The 22,048-nt window shown below is 36.7% G+C and overlaps 1 protein-coding gene across 2 annotated transcripts in view; it reads left to right on the plus strand.

Annotated features, from left to right (window-relative positions):
- Positions 1-22,048, plus strand: part of dvl1a (dishevelled segment polarity protein 1a) — a 44,041-nt gene that overhangs the window by 8,470 nt on the left and 13,523 nt on the right. The window contains exons 2-4 of one of the 2 annotated variants that reach the window (XM_051879087.1): positions 4,551-4,620; positions 8,852-8,973; positions 15,655-15,773. In XM_051879087.1, coding sequence (XP_051735047.1) covers positions 4,551-4,620; positions 8,852-8,973; positions 15,655-15,773 — 311 coding nt within the window. The remainder of the gene's footprint in view (positions 1-4,550; positions 4,621-8,851; positions 8,974-15,654; positions 15,774-22,048) is intronic. The other variant, XM_051879088.1, reaches the window with a different exon arrangement.

Here is a 22,048-nt window from a genome sequence, read left to right on the forward strand (position 1 = left end):
ACATCCATCCATCATAAACATATTGCACACGGCTCCGGGAGGCCTTCTGAAGTGAAGCAATGCGTTTGTGGAAAACTGATGTTTGTGCATCAGTTAAAGGGTTATTTCACGCAAAAATTAAAATTCTGTAAGTAATTACTCACCCTCATGTCGTTCCACACCCGTAAGACCTTCGTTCATCTTCAGAACACAAATTAAGATATTTTTGATGAAATCCGATGGCTTAGTGAGGCCTACATTGATGATAATTAACACTTTCAAATGCCCAGAAAGCTGCTAAAAACATATTTAAAACAGTTCATGTGACTACAGTGGTTCAACATTAATATTATAAAGCAACAAGAATACTTTTTGTGCGCTAAAATAATGACTTTTCAACAATATCTAGTGATGGGTGATTTCAAAACACTGCTTCATGAAGCTTCGAAGCTTTACAAATTTTTTGTTTTGAATCAGTGGTTCGGATCACGTATCAAACTGCCAAAGTCGCATGAACTATTGAAATTTTGAAACACTTATGACGTAACGAAGCCTCGTTTACTGAAATCACGTGACTTTGACGCTCCGTACCACTGATTTGAAACAAAAGATTTGTAAAGCTTTGAAGCTTCATGAAGCAGTGTTTTGAAATCACCTATCACTAGATATTGTTGAAAAGTCCTTATTTTGTTTTTTTGGTGCACAAAATTGTACTTTTAGGAGAGTTTATGTTTCTTTTCTAAGAAATCTGATTTGATAAAACCAGTTAGTTTAGTATTATTTTTTATAACATTGTAGCATTTAAATAATTTATATATTTTTTAATATTTTCAGTTTTCATTTTAATTTAAGTTTTAGTAATTTCATTATGTGCTTTTGTCATTTTTATTAGATTTTGTTTTTCTAATATTTCTACTTGCTTTAATATTTTCTTTACTACATTGCAAAATGCAAAAGATCACATAGCAATGCTCTGGCAACCGTCCATAGCATGCTAGCATCATGGCAGTGCATTTTGCATGGGTTAGAACCACTCCTTCAGATAATTCAAATCTTTAATTAGTTTAATTCTGTTTCTGAAAATTTTATGCTTGCTTAAAGGGATAGTTCACCCCAAAATTAATATGTAGTCATCATTTACTCACCCTCATGTTCTTTTATGACATTCTTCTGTGCAACACAGATTAAAAAAATGTTTTTTTTCCATAAAATTGATTTCAGTGGGGTCCATCCCAAACAACATTGGCTTTTCATTGCATGGACAAAAAAAAGCAATATCTTTTGTGTTCCACAGATGAAAGTAAGTCATACAGGTTTGAAACGACATGAGGGTGGGCAAATAATTATTGAATTTTAATGAGAACTGTCCTTATAAGAAACTTTGTTAGATTGCTTCAAATTATTTTTATGTGTCAAGTCAATATTATTACTCCGGAGGCGTTACCTTTCCTTGTGAGTTTTACAGACCACACTTCCTTGTAGCCACCCCCACGTTCCTCGCTGTATGCTGCTGTATATTGTAAAGTCCTCTTGAGAGGACACAAACACTTCCTACCCATGACTAGAGTTACACCCCAGTTTCCTGTGCTGGGCTCAGGGCGCTCGGACAGGCTGCAGAAACTCTCCTTGTTTTGTAACTCTTTCCACAAGACCATGTTATCATCATCCTTCAGTCCCATTCAACTCACCTCCTCAGTCTCACAGCCGTGTGGGTGATGTGACCTGGAAGTTCTGGAGGAGCAGAGAGGAAGACGTTATAATTACGACAGACTGCTGGAATTTCTCAAGTCATAACGCTCTGTCAACACATTTTTGCATGGCACAATATTGATTTTTATGTTATGGTCAAAATATAATCACAGATATTACATCTAGGCTACATTTATTCATTTAGCAGATGCTTTAATACAGTGGGGATTCGAAGGAATGCTGCAACACAAGCAGTTCATCTTAAAGAGACATTAACATGAGACGTGATGTGATACAAAGTTCTAAAATTGTTAGAAAATGACAAGCTAGAATGGATGTAGTAGTGACAAAAAAAGCGAAGAGGCTGTACAGTGCTGTTCAGTCATGACATCAGTTAGTAGGCCAACCCGGAGGGCTAATTTGCTATGTTCCCTCAGGAAATTCAAATGGGTTTTTAGAGTGGCTGTATTCGATTTATGATTAAAATAATCTGTGGTTAATGTTACTCGAAGACAGTTTCCCGTTTTGTTCTACAACATAAATTACACAGTCATACCTCAAATGAGACCTTCGAAACATTTCTCAGATAAAAGTCCCTATGAGAAATAGAAACAAATGAAACAATTGTTGGCATATTTGTTGTTTGGTATTTGAAGCATTTGATGAGAAATATTTGAGTTCATGTTGAAATGTGACTTTTGATGGCAGATGCTGAGCTTTGAGATCTTTCTGTAAATTGGGAACAGAGGAAAAAAATACCATAACCAAATGATTTTCATGATTTTCGGTTCTGGTAATGGTTTTTGCAGTATGATTCCCAAACAAATTATTATGAGTAGGTTCATACAGTGCCACTAGTGTAGTCCGATTCCCGAACAAATGACTCTTATGAAATGGTTCTTTTTAGTGATTCAACCAGTGTAGTCTGATTTCTGATTTACTTTTTAGTCAATCAAAAACAAACAGCTTGTAGTTAGATTTTCGAAACAAATGTGTCTTATGAGCTAGTTCTTAAATCAAACAATGTGAACAGTGTAGGAGTTTGATTGACAGTTTGATCTGCGATTTTGTCAGACAAACAAACCAGACAGTAGAGTTAGGTTAATGTTGGTGGACTTGAACTTGAAAAATGGTGTATACTGACATCTTTCCCTGGTTGAAACAACATACCTTCTGATGTTCATTCATGTTTATTTCATGCTATAACTAGAAGGAAGAGATGATCGGTTCACATGCTGCTTGAAATGAGCTACAGCGATCTGTCACAACTTTTTTAAGAGCCTCAAAACGGTATTTATTGTTTGAATTTATTAAAAAATGAGAACATTTGAAAGCTGAGACTTTGTGTCATACCATAAGTAACCTGCTCTGTCTTGTGTTTTGGCACGTTGTCAGTGTCCTCTGCTCCGTGATGTATTTTTTACTGCTTGAGAACATGATGTGTGACGTGAGAGCGCCATGGTTTGTTGGAAGTAGCAACAGTAACTAAGGGGTGCGGGTCTTTGCGAAGGGTCAATTCCTAAGCAAATTAATTTAATGAACTGGTAGTCCCATTCTTGAACAAATCACTCTTATGATCCCGCTCTTTTTAGTAAACCAAAAGCATACAGCATAGTCAGTCTGATTCTTGAACAAATGACTCTTTTGAACCAGTTCTTTTTTTAATGAACCAAACAAATACCCTGCAGCCAATGTCTGATTCCTTAACAAAAGAATCTTATTCTAAATTAAGTGTTAAATGTCCAGATATTTCAGTTATAAAAAGAATGTAATGATGTTCAATTATTCACTTAATAGGCTATTATTATTATTATTATTATTATGTCAAGTGAAAGAAATTGTTGAATTTGTGTTATTATGCACTATATAGTAAGCTATACATATTTTAAATTATTATAGTTTGTATGTTCTTAATATAATCATTAGCTGATAGAGACCTAATTTCAAGGGAGGACCCGATTTATCAGGACACCTGCTCTCTTTAGTGAATCAATGACACTTATGAATCAGTCAGAGCGGTTGGTGAACTCACAGGCTCACTTAATGAAGTGCAAGTGGATATGTGTTGTACTAGTTGGCTTGTGGGAAATCAGTGTAATTTTAGTGGTTATTCATATGTGAATGTTTTATATAATAGAGGTTTATTTTCAGAGTTAATTAATGGATTTTTTAAGCATTAATATAATATACAGTATAAAGACACCTTTTGATCTCATGGCCGCGTCAAAAATATATTGTAATCCTGCTTTGTCAGACGGCGAATCAAGCCTGCCCTTTAGTGGTTTTGTCAGTCTCATGTGGTTTGTATGTGTGTGTATGGACTAGTCCTGTACACAGTGACATGAGACCAGCAGGTGTGTGACTGCTGAACCTCGACTGGGAGGGTTAAAGGGTAACTGTGTGGTATTTATGTAGGGAATTTACAGCCTGGTATGGACACTCTGCTAACACACTCACTCACTCTATTAATAACCTCCTGTGCCCTGACACCTATCACACATAAATGTGCCCGCACTTAAATGTATATATATATCCTCAATACTCATAAATGCACACACACTTAGAGAAATATTAAATGTACATTTATACTAAGCCACTGTATCAGTCCAGCAACAGCAGTTTTGGTAGGTAATCTGGAATGTGCATGAGGTACTAATGAGGCCCGTTAAAACGAAGTAGTTTTCAATAGAGTAGTCGGTCAACAGGGGCGTTCAGCATTCTCATCATGAGCAGCCAGCAGTCGAGAGCTAAGTGGAAAATTCCGCTGTTTGAGCGTGACATGCTTTCAGTATGCCTCAGCTTTTGCAAATAGATGTGAACTGGTGTGCAATTCTGGGTGCTGCTCTCACAGAGTCCCTAACAGTTTGTGTTCTTTCCCGCAGAGTCGTCAAAGAGGAAATCTCTGATGATAACGCCAAGCTGCCCTGCTTCAACGGCAGAGTGGTGTCCTGGGTAAGTGAGACGGATGGTGCCCTCCTCTCTGTCTTAGACAGATTGTGACATTTCAAAATATAAATGTATCAACCCTGCTGGAAAAAAACCCAGGCCTAAGCTGGTTTTAGTGGAGTTCTTTTTAGTGCATCAAACACATGCATGACCTGGGTAGTCTGATTCCTTAACAAATGACTCTTATGAACTGGCATGTCCATTGTAGTCCAATCCTTGCACAAATTACTCTTATGATCCTGCTCTTTTTTTTTTTTTTAACCCAGTGCTTCCCACAGGTTTTAAATATACTTGCGGTGGTTGCCAGGTGAAAAAGCCTCCTATTACCAACAGCACAAAAATGGTCTACTACATGTCACAAACAACAAATAAATGTGTGATTTTTAACAATATTTTTATTTATTGAAATTAATTTTAATTGGCTGCTATTACATTTAATTGCACACTAATATTATGCATTATAAATTATGCAAAATTACAGCATTTAAATGGAGTTCTCCTTGCTTTGTCATATAGTGTCTCTCTCAGTGAATGGGACACAGATTTTACTGATACTAGTAAAATAGCATGTGACTTTTAATTATAAACAAGCCTGAAATACACAGGGACTCTTATTTTGAAATGTCATTGCGGGCTACTTGGCTGATTCTTCAGATGAGAGAGATAAAATATGCATTCTTACTCAAGTTCATTACCAATCGCTTGGCATATATGTGCGCTATTGATTGATTAGGAATCAGTTCGAGCCTGTAGAACGCGCAACAGCGCCACCTTTGTGAAATATCCACAGCGTCTCTGCAGCGCATGTGGGAATGTCAGCGGGAGTAAACAGTTCTCGCAGGTACGAAACACGTAGGGTGAGGGGAGATTTTCCACTAGTTATTCGATCGTGGATGGTTTCAATATCTCGGGAGGAAAAAAATAATAAAAGCAAAAATGTGTCTCCAAATTTACTTGGGCGGCCGTTAATATACCTGGGCAGCCTGCCCAAGTAAAGTCTGTGGGAAGCACTGTAAACCAAAAGCATGACCTGTGTAGTCTGATTCCTGAATGACACTTATAAATTGGCTTTTTTTTTTTTTTTTTTACGGAATCAAAAACATCCAGCTTGACCGGCGTAATTAGCGCCACCGCCACCGGTTATTTTTAGTGAATCAAACAAATATTGCGCGACAAGTGTAGTCCGATTCCTGAACAAATGACTCTTATGAACGGGCTTTTTTTAGGGTGTATTCACATCAGGAAAGTCTGCTAGTTCACTTGCTTTGGTCCGGACTAAATACAATGTTGATTTTTTTTTTTTTTTTGGTGTGGTTTGCTTTCACACTGCCCTTTTTGCAAGTGAACCAAAATTTGTAAACAAAACCCCAGGTGTACTAAGGTCATCCAGTCATTGGACAGAGAACCATACTAGAGTTCGTTTGGAACCAGACCGAGACCACCTCTTCAGCTGGGTCTTGGTACGGTTGTTTGGTCTGTACCTGAGTGCGATTGCTGTATTCACACCTGCCCAAAAGATCTGCACCAAAAGGGGAAACGAACTTGAGTTTGATTCAATCGAACCAAACAAGACAGGTGTGAATACACCCTTAGTGAATCAAAACATATAGTACGACCAGTGTAGTTAGATTCCTAAACAATTCACTCTTATAAACTGGCTCTTTTTAGTCAAGAAAACAAATACAGCACAGCCAGTGTTGTCTGATTCCTGAATGAATAGCTCTTATGAGTGGCTCTTTTTACTGAATCAAAAACATACAAACACTTTTCAGCTGGCCAAGCTGGGAAACCAGGTGGCCTACCAGCTAAACACCAGCTTGGCCAGCCTGAGAGACCATCTTAAATCTTAAGACCAGAAAACCAGCTATGTTTCTGTTCTTATTGTACAGTTCATCAGCGCATGTTTCTCTGAAAAAACAAAAAACAAATGATGTTTGTATTTTCTAATCATTCATTAAAATGTTAAAGGAATAGTTCACTTTCAAATAAAAATTTCCTGATAATTTACTCACCCCCATGTCATCCAAGATGTCCATGTCCTTCTTTCTTCAGTCGAAAAGAAATTAAGGTTTTTGATGAAAACATTCCAGGATTATTCTCCTTAAAGTGGACTTCAATGGTCTCCAAACGGTTAAAGGTCAAAATTACAGTTCCAGTGCAGCTTCAAAGGGCTTTAAACGATACCAGACGAGGAATAAGGGTCTTATCTAGCGAAACGGTTGGTCATTTTCTAAAAAAAATCGAAATGTGTATGCTTTATAGGCACAAATGATCGCATCACAAGAGCTTCCACCAGAACGCGATTCCATATTCTTCAAAAAGCTTACGCTAAATGTCCTACGCCTTCCCTATTCAACTTACGGAAAAAACGGAACTGGCGCCACGTTCGTTCCGTAAGTACTTTTTTTTTTTTTTTTTTTTTTTTTAGAAAATGACAGATCGTTTCGCTAGATAAGACCCTTATTCCTCGTCTGGGATCATGTAAAGCCCTTTGAAGCTGCACTGAAACTGTAATTTTGACCTTCAACCATTAGGAGACCATTGAAGTCCACTATAAGGAGAAAAATCCTGGAATGTTTTCATCAAAAACTTTAATTTCTTTTCGACTGAAGAAAGAAGGACGTGGACATCTTGGATGACATGGGGGTGAGTAAATTATCAGGAAATTTTTATTTGAAAGTGGACTAATCCTTTAAACTTGCTCCACTTCTCAAATGACTTTGCTTTTTGTGTGATGTCACCAAGGCATGGTGGTTTTCAAACAATTACAGTATAAATGAAACCACTTCTCAAGATCTGATCAATTCTTGCTGAATAAAATCAAGTCCCGTCTGACATTTTTCTCATTGAATATATTCCGTTTCATGTCACATTACAGAAATGAAATGGATTGCAATCTGAAATAAACTCGACTAGATGTTTACTCCTAAAAATATAGTCACAAATACAGGATTCTTTAAATATTTACCTTTGATAGTGGTGGCAAAACCGAGGAATAATAATTAATCTGATTACCGGCTCTAAAACACACATCTACACTATTACAAGCAGGTGTTATACCTGTAGCGTTGGTTAGAGTTGGTGTGAGCTGCAAAACACAGGTTAGTGGACTCCAGCGAGCCTCCAGCTGCAGAGAGCTGCACAGACATGCTGAGATACATGACATTGAGCTGTGCAGCACTAAAATATGTGCTTCACTGCCTGCTGTCCAAACATGGAGACCTTCAATGTACTATAACATAATCACTGCTTTAATTACAATAGTGCACTGGATTTCTGCTGTTCTCTAAGGTTTATCTGTGGTTTGTGTAGAGAATATGAATAATGGAGTATGTTTTTATGGGTATAGCCTTAGGTATCTACATCTACCCCCCATTATTTGAATCATGAAAGCACTGTACCACATTATAAGGCCCCTTTTTTGTCTCAGATTAATTGAAGAGGAGTCAGACAAATCATAAGCTGTTTTCGAAATCGCCATCTATACCCTCAGTCACTATTCCTTAAATCAGTCGACTAATATAGTCCACTTGAAGGACAATGAAATCGAGCAAGTGAATTCGGACACTGAGTGTGTCGAAAGGGCTGCCTCTTGAACTCTCTCAGGGAAACTATGTACAACCCTTAATAAAACAATGTAATAATCAAGTAGAAAAGGAATTCATTACGCTGTACCCACATTGGACCAGTGGTTTAGAAAATGGATGAATGATTCAGCTGCATTCACCATCTTTTATTGAGACGCAGGAATTCATTCAGTGCGACCCTCACAGTGGTATTCTTATTGCGGTGCATTATGGGATTGAATGAGTGCACTCAATAATGTCCACTATGATTTCAGATACCACTACAAATGGCTGTTCCCTTCAAATAGGGGGGTATCATGGCCATTTCGGACGCAGCCATAAAAAAATTTGCTGTTCTATTGCATGCGGTTTCACTAAACCAAACTGAAAAATAGTGTTTCTGTGTGTGATTTGAGCATAGAATGCATCATTTATGATACCATTGTGGTTGCTGATTTGAAATATGTTGAAATAGCTGCCAGAGCCTTTACCAGGAAGCCCGCCAAGTGAACTGACTTGCCTTTTTTCACACTCCTGTCCGCTCAAACAAATGCACTCTCTTCTCTTCCTTCTGCTGGTCTACTTATTTATGCAGGGCTAGTAGATAGTCTTGAGAGTTTCTTCCTGAAGCCTTTGTGAGTAATTGTATGTGTGTGTGTGTTTGGCTGTAGTTGGTGTTAGCTGAAGGCACACACTCGGATGGGGGATCTCAGTGCACAGAGAGCCACAAAGAGCTACCACCACCCTTGGAGCGAACTGGAGGGATTGGAGATTCCAGACCCCCCTCTTTCCAGTGAGTAATGCCATGCAAATAATTTGTCTGACAAATCCTCATTTATTACTCACTTTTTAGGCCCACGGTACACAAGGTCTGATAAGAACACATCCCATTTCAACTGTGAAACATGGGTTTGTGACAAATAGATGTATGACAAATAATGATGATAAATGTATAAATCTAGTTCATAGGGTCAAGTTCTTAATGTTGGCTTCATACATTTAAAAAAAATATATATATATTTATGCAGTTTTCAGCAAAAAATGATCTGACTGGATGACTCAAGTGGCATAGCCACCAAGTAACAGTAATAATATTTTCCTTACCCCAACTGATTTTGAGCACCAAATCAACATATTAGAATGATTTCTGAACGATCATGTGACACTGAAGACTGGAGTAATGACTGCTTAAGTAAATTCAGCTTTGACATGACAGGAATAAATTATATTTTAAAATATATTAAAATATAAAATAGTAATAATATTTCACAATATTAAAGTTTTTAATGTATTTTTGATCAAATAAATGCAGCCATGGTGAGGGTAAAGGTGAGGGTACACTATGTAACTTTTGGCCCTCTAGCGGTTAAAAAACAAAACTGCTTGCATTTTGCAGAAGAACATTGTTTTGGTTGTGCATGAATGTGTGGCTGAATATGGTTCTTTCCCATAACTAAAGAAAAGAAAGCGAGATTATCCTACCTCGTTACTGTAGTTATATCCATTAATAGACATGGTACTTCCTTGAAAATAAATTCCAGCATTTAAAATCCCTCAGTTCTTGCCATCAATGAAAAGCCAAGTCAGTGTTGATTTGCATTTTATTTAAAGATAATCTAAAATATAAACACTTATAATAGGCTTGCCGAAATTAATCAGGGTAGGACATAAACACATTTTAGAAGGACTGATGATGTATTGACTTTTTGTATTGAATTTTTGTTAATTTTGAAAAAAATAATAATGTTACATGGTGTACCTTTAAAAAAATCTTAGCAACCCCAAACTTTTGAAACTATTTCGAAATATAATTATTTTTTAAACTATCGTGTTTTTATCCTTGTAATGTTTTTTTTTTTTCTTTATTACAGTGTCTGGTAGGGATGTAACGTTACACAAAAATTACGGTTTAGTACGTAATGCAGTTTTGGAGTTATGGTTCGGTATGTTTTTGGGAAAAAAACAAAACAAATCATGTGTGTCTGGACAGTTACACCTTTAAGGCCTACAAAAAATAACAATACCTTTTAATTCAGAAACTGAAAGGATGTCTAACATGGAAGTGTATTCAAGTCATTGTATGATTTGCATATATGCATTATATATGTATATGCACTGGAGTTTTTAATAACCAGACAAATACATCTGCAAACGTACACATGCACACACACACACTTTTGACAAGCATTACAAAACCACTGATTTGATTTGTTCTGAGTTCTTGACCATAGTCACAGCAGTAGCAGATGTCTGTTATCCAGCTGGATGGAAAATATCATTCTTGTCCTTCCGGGAGCCACATGTGAATCCCAGCGCCTGTCTCTTAAACTGCATTCTAATAGGGCACACATTTGTCTCGCAAAGTTCAGCGTGTTTGTTTGATTTGCCAGCATTCATGTGGTCAAGTGCTCAACCAGTCATGTATCAATGCTTCCCTACAGTCATATACATAGCTGCCCACATAATAACTCATATTCTTCGACAAATACCAATTATAGCCTTTATTATAGTGGTTATGTGTGTCTGTGTGTGTGTGTGTGTGTGTGTATATATGTGTATATATATATATATATATATATATACAAAAAAATATATACATACAGAATATAAAAATATACAGATAAACTGCATCTTTACTACAAAACAAAGTGTTTACCATGTAGTATTTTGCATTTTTTTTAAGGCAATAATTTGGTTGTAAATCATTTAATTGAAATAAACCGTCCAAACAAACAAATGTTTGCTTTGTCCCTAAAAAACTCTTACATTGCTTATGCTGTAAAGAAGGCTTTGAGTGTGCGCTGCTGCATAGCTGGTTATGTTGCGCTTCTAAAGCAAACACACAGATTAAATATTCTCTTTGTACGAACTGAAGATGTTGAAGGCTAAATTTAGATCAACGTGCTACAGGGCAATTTTGCAACAGTCTTTCTTTGTAGTCTGTTGCACCTGTTCACTCTGTGAAAGTCCTGTAGTTTTTCTTTATCTAATGTTTGACTTTCAGGCTTTTTATATGTGTGTGTGTGTGTGTGTGTGTGTGTCATTCTCAGTTGTAGCCTTCTCACCCCACCAGAGAGTTCTCACCACTTGTTTTCTGTAGTGTCTAGCGCCATCTTGTGGCAGAACATCTAGTGGCATAACTGTGAACTGCAGACAGCTTCCTTTTCCTCATGTCAGTCCTTTTCTCCCAACATCTCTCCAACAGACTACCAGACAATTTAGCTTGAAATGAATATGAATTCCCACTCACATGTTTCTCTCACAAGAAATCTCCCTCATTTCCATTATAAAAGGTTCACTGTAAGCATCAGTAAGTAACCAAATGTTATCCCCTGCCTGCTCCCTTTGTGCTGTGCATTATTTATTGGTCCTGCTGAATACATTTGGTAGGGTGAGGAGAGTATGTTTTCGGCCGTCCGTCGAGCAGCTAATCCGGATTAGTGGACATTAAAAGCCTGTCTCTGTGGCCCCGCGGGCTCTGCAGGGTGACACAGCTGCCTCGGTCTCCCCCAGGACTGAACCGTCCGTCTGCCTGATGCTCACTGCAACATACTTAACAAGAAATTAAATGCATCAAATGGTATTTTATACCAGTGTGTGATAAATAAAATATATTTCACACTGTTAATTTTGTTAGATTTGGGAAGTTATTTGTAAGCCATTGTACTTCAGGCAAAATTAAATTTTAATTGTTTAATTGGGTTGTATTTTCTTTCACTTCAACATCAACAACAAAACAAATTTCAAAACAAAAAGGGATTTCTCTTCAATTTTTAAATTCTATAAGATTATGTATTTTACTAACCTAATTATATATTATTATATTAATTATGCTTTTTATTATTTGCATTTAGCTTTGTTTTTCCCCTATTTTTGCGATCAGCACAGACCTGCTGGGATCAAGTTTAAGGCCACGTCCTGCCCGTTGAGATCCACTGCTTACATACACAGTTTTTGTTCTTTTGGTGAATCATCATCATCATACTGGTGAAATAACAGACTTCATCCAGCAGAGAGAGACATTAGCACACTGCTTTGTGTTTGAGCTAATTGTGCTTGAGAGGCGGGACTTGCCTTTTTGGCACGTGGATGTAAATGAGTAAGCTTGAGTTAGATACAATTCCCAGAAGCAGATGGAAATGGATGGAAAAATGACTTGAAATCATTCATGGCTTATTCATTTGCTTGGTTAAAAAGATTTTTCCCTGAACAATATCGTTATATTCCAAAGACTTTTTTTTTTACTAGGACTGGGCGATATGACCCCAAAAAAAAAAAAAAAAATCATATCGGTATTTTTTTGGCTAAATGGCGATATACTGTATATGTGTCGTTATTTTCTACATTTTTCTATTTGAATTTAGAAAAAAAAAAAACAATCTGTATTTATTTAAAAAAAAAAAATCTTATTTAACATCCTGCCTAATGTTGTCCTACAAACAATGTTCATATTGAAGGCTATTAAAACAGTATAAGGCTATTATAGTGAATGTAACCAAATAGTCTGGCACACTATGTGCAAAAAGGGATTCACTAGACTAAAAATGAAAATAATACAGTAACTTTGTAGGTTTAAAATTCTACATATAACACAATTATTGTTCAACAACAAACATTTTAGCAAAATGTATATTTTAGTATGGCTCTGGGTGTTTGGCGCGAATGACATGTTTGGCACCTTATGACATTTCCTGACAGCAAAATGGAAATATTTGTATGACTTTCTATTTGTAAGTTATGCGCTGTGGAAAACACCACATCACAAACACATTAAACAGCGCAAACATCTGTCAGCACATGAATCTGTCAGACCCTGAGCATCTGATGGGGCAAGTTTTAAACTATAGGTGTTAACAAGCCTATATCTTAATTTTACAAGTTGTTTTTAAAGCATGTCTCATGTTTAGGACAAATTGTATTATACATTTTCCCCGCAGCAGCACTTTGCGACGTTCACCATCAAATTACTGTATAGGCTATCGACAAAGTCCCTTTAAGACAAGTCATTTCACTCGGCGGCCATCTTTGAAATGGGGATTCAAGTGCAGCTCCTCTCTCTTTGAATGGGGAAACATCAAATTCTCCAAAGCTGTTTGCCAAGCGTTTGATTAAATTTCATATTTGAAATCACCAATTCAATCTGACAACAACTGTCTTATAAATTTTGTTTCTAAATGCTCGAATCATGACAAAAACTGTATTTTTCAGGCTGGCTCAAGCTAATGCGCATGCGCAGTCCTAAATGCACGTCTCGCGTCTCATTTCGGAGGCGCGCATCTGACTGTTTCTATAGGAACCGGAGCTTCTAACAGCTGCTGCAGTGACGCGATGACTTTACTAATCGCCGATTGGCTCTTATTTAGAAGGAGGGACTTATTCCGCCATATTGCGCGTTGCACTTTCTCCCATTCAAAGCAATAGGAGTGATGCGTCTTGTGTTATTCTATAGTCTTTGATATCGATTTATAAAACGATTAGCTCCTGTCCTTGATACTGATTGGTCAATAGCTGTGTTTTATTCACGATAAAACACGACTATGACCGCTTCACCCAACGGTTCTGTGTATCACTACACAACACCCTTAGCAACCACTTTAACGTAAACTGTATGTCCTCAATTGATATTGTTCATTGAAGCTTACTGTATTATGTAGAAGCTTATTATGTAGAAGCTGACCCTTCAGGTCAGTCACTATGTTCATAATAAAAAAATGTCCGATGTATTATCTTGTCCTTTTAACAGTTAAGGGGTTTTCCCGTGACTGACAGCGCTAGTCAAAGCATTTGTCAGTTGCGTATTGTTCCGTGTTTACAACAATTCAGTCTTTTCAATATAAAAGTCTTCTCTACTGACTGACACACTCATAAAGACAGTCTTTGCCGCCATCTAATGGCGTAATAATGTAACTTCTGTTGCTGTTTACGGTCAGGGACTATTTTTTCTGGTGGAAGGAAGGTTTTTAGTGAAAGTTTACTTCATGAAAGTTGCATTGATACATATTTCTGGCTTTAATATTTGTATTGTATGGTAACAGTTTTATAAAAGCAATAAGGTACTCAAGGCTAGTGCTGTATTGTGAATAAGTCACGGCTGAAGGGGCTTTGCTTCGCGTCGTGCCTAACTACGCCCTTCACCCGTGACTTATTCACGATACAGCACAGCCTCTCATACCTTATTGCTTACATAAATGGCCTCATTCCATATTGTGTATAAAAATACCGATATATTGTACAAACTTGATATACTGCCCAGCCCTACTTTAATAAACAGGTAGGTTTAAATACGCTATAGCAGAGCTCAACAGCCTGGATATTCACAAGCTGTATAGATAATTTTATTGTAGCCTTTTTTTTTTTTTTAGAAACAGATTAAAATGCAGAGTAAAATGGCAAAACTTAAACATTTGTGAAGTCTTAAGATGTGAATACACATCAATTGTTGTGTACGCTGCTTTTACATAAAACTTGAACTGGGTAAATATGTCTGGGTAAATTTACTTCAGAAAAGACTCTTTAAGGGATATGAAAAAATATTGTGGGGAATTCCTTAAGAATGTCTCAGAAGCTGACAGTGCTGTTTATATCTATTTGCATTGTTTTCGTGCTCAATTTATTAAAAGAATTATGCAAAACAGGTAACGGTAACAATGTGCCCTTAAAATCTGCACTAAATTGATATTAACGTATCTTTAATCAAATTACATTCACTAGGCTACCCTTTTTCTGTGGGAAGTTGTAGTTTATATCTATTTGTATTTTTGTATTTAGCATATGCTTTTATCCAAAATGACTTGCATTGCATTCAAGGTTGCATTTATTCAGTCTTTGGAAATGATCCTGGATGCAGGTTTTTGTGCTGAAATACATACAAAAATTTCATTTTCTGATTCCCACAGTAATTATGCTGTATGATGTTATGATGTTTTTTTCCCCTCCAGAGCAACCATTCAAAAATAACCAGCATTTATCTCATATGTTATCATGTGTGAGCGTCTTTGCATGTGGACTCAGTGTCACAGCAAGCTGTTCTCACCAACCTTATGTTTCTTTTCTGCCCTGAGCAAAAGCTTTCCACCCACTCTACTAGAATATCTGGCCTTTGGCATATCCGCATACACTTATGTATTCTCACACCGCATCACGGCCCCATTTACCCCCAAAAACCTGCTCTTCTGGGGCCCTACCGCAGCACTGCAGGATTTGAAACTCCTGGGCTGCAGTTCATCCCAGCTGGTCCTAAATGCTCTACATTGTCAGCATTAAATGACTAGTGACAGCTGCTGAAAATGCACGGCTATAAATCATATACCCCTAAACAATGAAATATCTGTTGGCGACGAAATTGAATGTAGATAATCATAATTTCAGAAGGTTTCCCAGAACATTTTCTCTACTTGTGTGGCCAAGTTGTATTGTGACTCAGCATAATAGAGATGCCAAATAATGAAGACCTTTCTGTTTGTGTGTGTACTAGTGCCAATGCGGTGAGTAGTCGGGATGGATTGGACACAGAGACAGGCACAGAGTCTCTCCAGAGCCAACGGAGAGAGCGAGAGAGGCAGCGAGCTCACAGGAGGGCACGAGAAAGTGAGTGTGAGTGACTTTAAACAATACTTAGCAAAACAGACCCATTCTCATGCTACACACTGCGCATATCACATGCCAAACATCTAATCATACTATGGAATCAGGAAACGTGATACATAAGAAATTATTGTAAAGGCAGTGCTTGCCACAGGTGTTTTCCCCGGGTGATGGCTGTCTGGCAGGTGAAAGAAATATCTTAAGGAAAGACATGTGAGACAAAAAAACAGCTTTTGAGCTGGTAAATGTGTTTAGGGCAGTCACTGCATGGGTAACAATATCTTCAGGTGTGCCTTTTCTGTTTTGGAAAGGTTTTTATAGTGCAAGTAGGGGAGAGCGGGGTAAGTTGTCACACTGTTCATAACTCCAACACTAGAGGCTCTTCTCAAAAATCAAATAGCTACTTTGTGTGACTTCTTCTTCTATAGTCAACTTTCTGTTCACATGTGGTCAAGATCGCTCTAATCTGAGGTTAGCACAATTTTCTTATTTTTTGGCTTAAAAAGTAAAACATTTGCACTTTAAATTTTATGCAACACAACTTTGTTAGGTATGAATGTTAAAAATTATTATTTTGCACAAAATAGATGAGACGATACTTTAGCTGATGTGCTATGTTGAGCTAACCTTGAGATTTAGCCAACATTAGCACACATGTCAGTTTGGGGCAAGTTGTCTCAATGACTTTGGGGCAAGTCGTCACATGTGGTTGACGAATGGCCTCCGAAAACCAGCCAGCAAAGGAAGAAAATGATGCAAATCAGCAATTCTTACTGACACGCCAGTGAAGCAGCAACTAGAAATAGAAAAGAATAAGGCTGAATCTACCAAAAAGCTGTTTCAAAAGAAAGGGAAGCAAGGGGAGGGAGTCAAAATCTGGACCTACGAAGAACAAGGCAGCTAAAAGAAGAAAAATCATACAAGAATCATCATCAGATGATGAAAAGTGCTTCTGCCTCGTCTGTGTGGAGCCATTTTCAAACAGTCGTCCAAAAGAGACCTGGGTAAAATGTGTAAAATGCAACAAATGGGCCCATGATGCTTGCACCTCAGGCCAGGCAATTTATGTGTGCCAGAATTGTGACTCTGGAGATGAGTCTGATTAGTCAGATACAGGGCATCTGTTTTGTTCAGAGGTTAAACATGTTAAGTTAAGCGAGTTTTCTGCAGCATTCAATTTAGTTATCATGGATCTATGTGCCAGAGAACGTTTGAGTTTAAAGTTCAAAGTAAAGTGGTCTTGCCACTTAATGTGTTTTGATTGAAATGTGTATTCTTTGGATTGAAATAATTGTTTTTTTTAAATTCTCTAGGCATGATTGTTTATATTTCCAGTTCTGGTTTGAATTTAAAAATTAAAATCAATAATCACAATTAAGTAGTTGTGTTCTTATTTTTAGATAATCTAGTGTGACAACGATGGGGCAAATTGTCACAAGTGCACATTCTCTATTCAACAGTCTACAACTCCGTAATGAGATAAGATATGAAAATGTAATGAATACAACATATGTGCCCAGGACTTCCTTCTTTCATTTGGTGTGACATTTATACCATTGTGATGTATGGTGCTCAGTAAATGTTAGACAGTGTGAAAAGTGTGACAACTCTCCCCTAGTGTTGAAATTTTAAACGTTTTATATGAAATATAATGCGTTTTTCTAATATAGCAATAAATCAGAAAGACAGAGGTGGAGAGAGGCCAGACATGACGACATAATGACAAAAGAAAAAGGAAAAAACAAACATAAAAATAATATAAATGTAGTGTTTTTTTTACACATACACTACCGTTCAAAAGTTTGGGATTGGGAAGATTTTTTTGTTTTTGATACAAGTCTGTTATACTCAAGGCTGCATTTATTTGAACAAAAATACAGTAAAAACAGCAACATTGTGAAATATTATTACATTTAAATAAGCTGAATTTTCAGCATCATTACTCCAGTCTTCAGTGTCACATGATCCTTCAAAAATAATTCTAATATGCTGATTTGGTGCTCAAGAAACATTTCTTATTATTATCAGTGTTGTGCTGCTTAACTATAATACTTTTTCTCAGGATTCATTGATGAATAGACAGTTCAAAAGAACAGCATTTCCTTTAAATCTTTTACTGAAATCTCTTTACTGTCATTTTTGAACAATTTAATGCATCCTTGCCAAATAAAAGTATCAATTTCTTAGTTTAAAAAAAAAAAAAAACTTTGAACATAGTGTATGTATAAGAGAGACTGAAATGGCACCAGTTTTGTAGTGATGTATAGTGAGTAGGGGTGTAACGATACACTTAGCTCAGGATTCGTTACGTATCACAATACTGGGTTCATGATACAATACTTATAACAATATTTTGAATAAAATAACAAATGACACTGAAATTTAAACAACAGATTCATTTCCGAAACATTCCAGAATGAGGATAGCTGAAACCTAAGAGAGAATTTCTTAAAGCAGTAAAACAACACCAGAACAGAAATATTCATTCTTGCACTCTGTCACTGACTACATATAAATAATGTAACCCCTTCCTTATCAGGAAGACCCACAAATATTCCGCCGTTGTATTTTTATACATTATCTTCAGAAAGATCTTTCTTCCTCCCCATATTACATGAGAACTGTGACTTGTGTGGAACAACCTCTTTAAGTAGAGTTTCCATTTACCTAAGTAGACCTGGCAAACTGTTTTGTCTGAGATTGATACCAGTTATCTAAAAAGACATGGATAAATAAACAAAAAAAACACTTTCTTAGAAAAAACTAAAATCTGAATGTTTACGCTACTGAAATCTTACTGATATGTCACTTGCATAATAATTTGGAACGCGGTGTAAGCAGCGCGCGCATATTAATGCACTTATGATTAGAATAAATAATGCAGCGCGTATCGCTTCAGATCGCTTCAGATGATCAATGACAGTTAATCACAAAGCGTGTCAAAATGACAAAACTTTATTAGTTCATCCAAAGATTAAAATTCTCTCTTCATACTCACCCTCATGTCGTTTTCGTGTGTGAATCTGTTCAGCACATAAAGCCATCGTGTCTCCTCAGAAGACTTGGATTTGGATTAGGCCGCTCAATTTATTTATTTATATTTTTTTTAGATCTTTTAAGTTTCAGGGGAATTGTATTTTCATTTGTGTTTGAAAGATAAACACAAATCTTATAGGTTTGAAATGACATGAGGGTGAGTACATGATGACAGAATTTACATTTTTGAGTCTATTATACCTTATAAATACAGTAAGCTGAGTCTTGGATAAAACTAGCTCACGAATCATATCATATACAGCACTGATAGCCTACATATCGTCACATTTTTGTATCATGATATCTCGATATAATGATGTATCGTTACACCCATTAGTGAGATTCAACACAAATGTCAGTTCTCTCCCTAAAGAAAGAATGATGTAAGGGTGAATAAATGATGATATAATTTTTCTCTAGTATCCCTTTAACTTCTTCCCTCTTTTAAAGCTCCAAGGTTTTCACATGGTGTTGCAGGATGTTATTGCTTTCCTAAGGATTTCTTTCCACAGAATTATCCTGTTTTGTTTTTGTTAAGTGTACATGCTGACTTGAGTTCTGGGTAAAGAGAGGTCATTTGGAACAGTTAAGCTTCCTTTTGCAGGAAAACACACTCTGTCATCAACAAAGAATGTTCTTAGAGGTTCTGTTGCATGTAATGAGAAAAGATTGAAGGAATGTGTGTGCTCACATTGGGTTTTAAAGTGATTGAGAAAGTCCCACCTAAGCCTAGAATGTCTACATTGTTGAAGAGTTTCTTAATGTGTCTTAGGGTATATGGAAGTAATTCCTTCCTTCTCACAACTATCTGATGCATTTGGGAAATCACACAGTTCCTCTAGTTTTGTTCACTGGAATCATTTCATGCTGCTCTTCCATTTCTCCTGCTGTTTGAACCTCATTATTGCCAAGTGCATTAATTAGTGCAGCTTCATTAGCCGCGACACCGTCAGACACGAGAAACAGATGGAGGCATTTGTGTGCTTGCTGAAGATACTGATGATTTATGGATATTCATTGAATCTCTGTGTTTATTATGACTGTCTGTTAGAGACATCAGACTACCTGATGTTTCTTCTTTGGTGACAGCAACTGTAGGTTGCTACCAGATAGGAGTGCTGCTTTGTTTGTAGTGTCAATACTTTCAGTTAGTTACTCCTTAACACTGATATAAATGTTGTGATCCACACTGTGCTTGTGTGAATTCAAGCATCTATTCGTTTAGGCGTGTGTGTGTCTGGAGCAGTCTTGTAGCTTTGTGGTACTGTGGTTTATCTCTGGAGTGTTTGGATGTAGAGCACATGAGAAATGTGTCAGGTCAACTCCCCTATTATTTCTCCTCCAGAAATAGTTGTGCATACTAGAGCTGTTAAACCCAAAAAACCGCCATTACAGAGTGGGTTCCAGGATTCCAGCTAACATCTTTTTTTTGATAATTGAGGCTTCAAAAATATATGATTAAGTGTGTATGTGTATATATACTGTATATTTAGGGCTGCCAAGTGAATAATTTTTTTTAAATCTAATTAATTACATGTTAATCGCACATCAAATTTGGCGGAGAAATTACCCCCAAAAAGATAATTCATTATCATTATTGATAATATCATCAAGTCATTATTGTGTAAAGCATCAAATAGACATTACAAAAAGTAGCTTCTGCAAGAAATATTTTATTTTATTCAACACAGAATTTATTGCCTAAACTTTTGGACCATGAGGGTGAGTAAATGATGACTGAATTTTCATTTTTGGGTGAATTATACCTTTAATGATTTATTTTTATTTATTTTTTTAAATTAATATGGAAATAAGAAATTATTTTTTAATTAAAATCTACTATAAATAAGAAACTAAAACTGCCAGTAGGTGGCGGTAAATGTCTTAATGATTAAGTCATTTCGTAAGCAAAATTGAGCAAATCAGATAATATTGTCCCACTCAATGCGGTACAAAAATAGCACTCGTGCTGTTGCGGTTGTTACTCATGTGATATAGCTTCACTATATCATGTGATGTATATGAAATATACGAAAATATACGACATATGAAATTTTTGCCCCCATATCTTGAATTTTAGGGACATTCCTACTGCATTTTATAGGCTTCATCACGCAGTGAGTTGTTGTCCTGTATCATATTCGTCATCAGTCAACTGTATGAAATGTCAGATGACCTATGTATGTCTGGGGTGGGGCAAGTGCGTTAAATGCGTTAATAGTTTTAAAACGTTTATTTTCAATTGTAATAATTTTTCACAATATTACCATTTTTACAGATATTTCTTATTAAATACATACAGCCTTGGTGAGCATACTTCTTTCAAAAACAAGTCTAACGTACATGTATGTGTTGTATATTTTTATTATACATGCATCTGTATTTTTATTTATTTATTTAACTGGTTAGGGATTGCACAATACACATTCTTTTGTCTGATCCGATTATTTTCATTATTAATTAGTTGTTGCAGCAGCTCAGATCACTGTGCATTTTTATTTAGCTCTTACTTCAGAAAAGCAGATTCACCTTTCCATTAGAACAACAAAATTGTGATGTCTTTTGCGCTCACTCTGTGTCTTGCCTGCAGTCACATGGTGCTTTGGCAAGGTTGTCCCAGTGCTGACCTCTGCTGGGTGTGATTGCATGAAAAATATGTGTTTGGTTATTAGGAAGGCCAGACAGGTGTGTGCCCTAGGGCCAGAAGGAGTGTGAGAGGAGATCTCTTTTCTAGCCTCAGGCACTTATCTGTTAATCATGCTGAGCCACCAATATTCAGTTTCCATTCAGTGTGTTCATTTTGCTGTGTGGTGGATATGTTGATTTGTCTTGGGTTTGGCCCATCTTTAGGTTAAGCAACTTTTCATGAACTTATCGTTGGGTGTTGTTTTGATGTCGACATGAATCCTCAAGAAAATGACAGATTATCTTTGCACACAACATTGCCGTTAAATCATCAAGTATCAGCGGCAGCAGTGGCCTGAGGCTTATATCTGAGTACCATATACTGCACCTTTGCTCAGGGCCACTTCATTGTCCCGTTCCAGTGGAAACTGATGCGCGGGTATATTTGATGGACAGTTGAGTTCCCTCGTAAAGGAGGTTACGTTTCATTGAGTGCTTGAAATGCTGCAAGCTAATGAGAGGTGCAGCACTGTAATGAGAGCTGTGCAGCAGCGGAGGTAAGACAAATGCGTCTCTCTGATACCAAGATTATTGTTTAGATATTTTTAGTTTAAGATCAATTG

This window comes from Ctenopharyngodon idella, chromosome 22 (assembly GCF_019924925.1).
Source record: "Ctenopharyngodon idella isolate HZGC_01 chromosome 22, HZGC01, whole genome shotgun sequence".
In the NCBI taxonomy this organism is placed as follows: domain Eukaryota; kingdom Metazoa; phylum Chordata; class Actinopteri; order Cypriniformes; family Xenocyprididae; genus Ctenopharyngodon; species Ctenopharyngodon idella.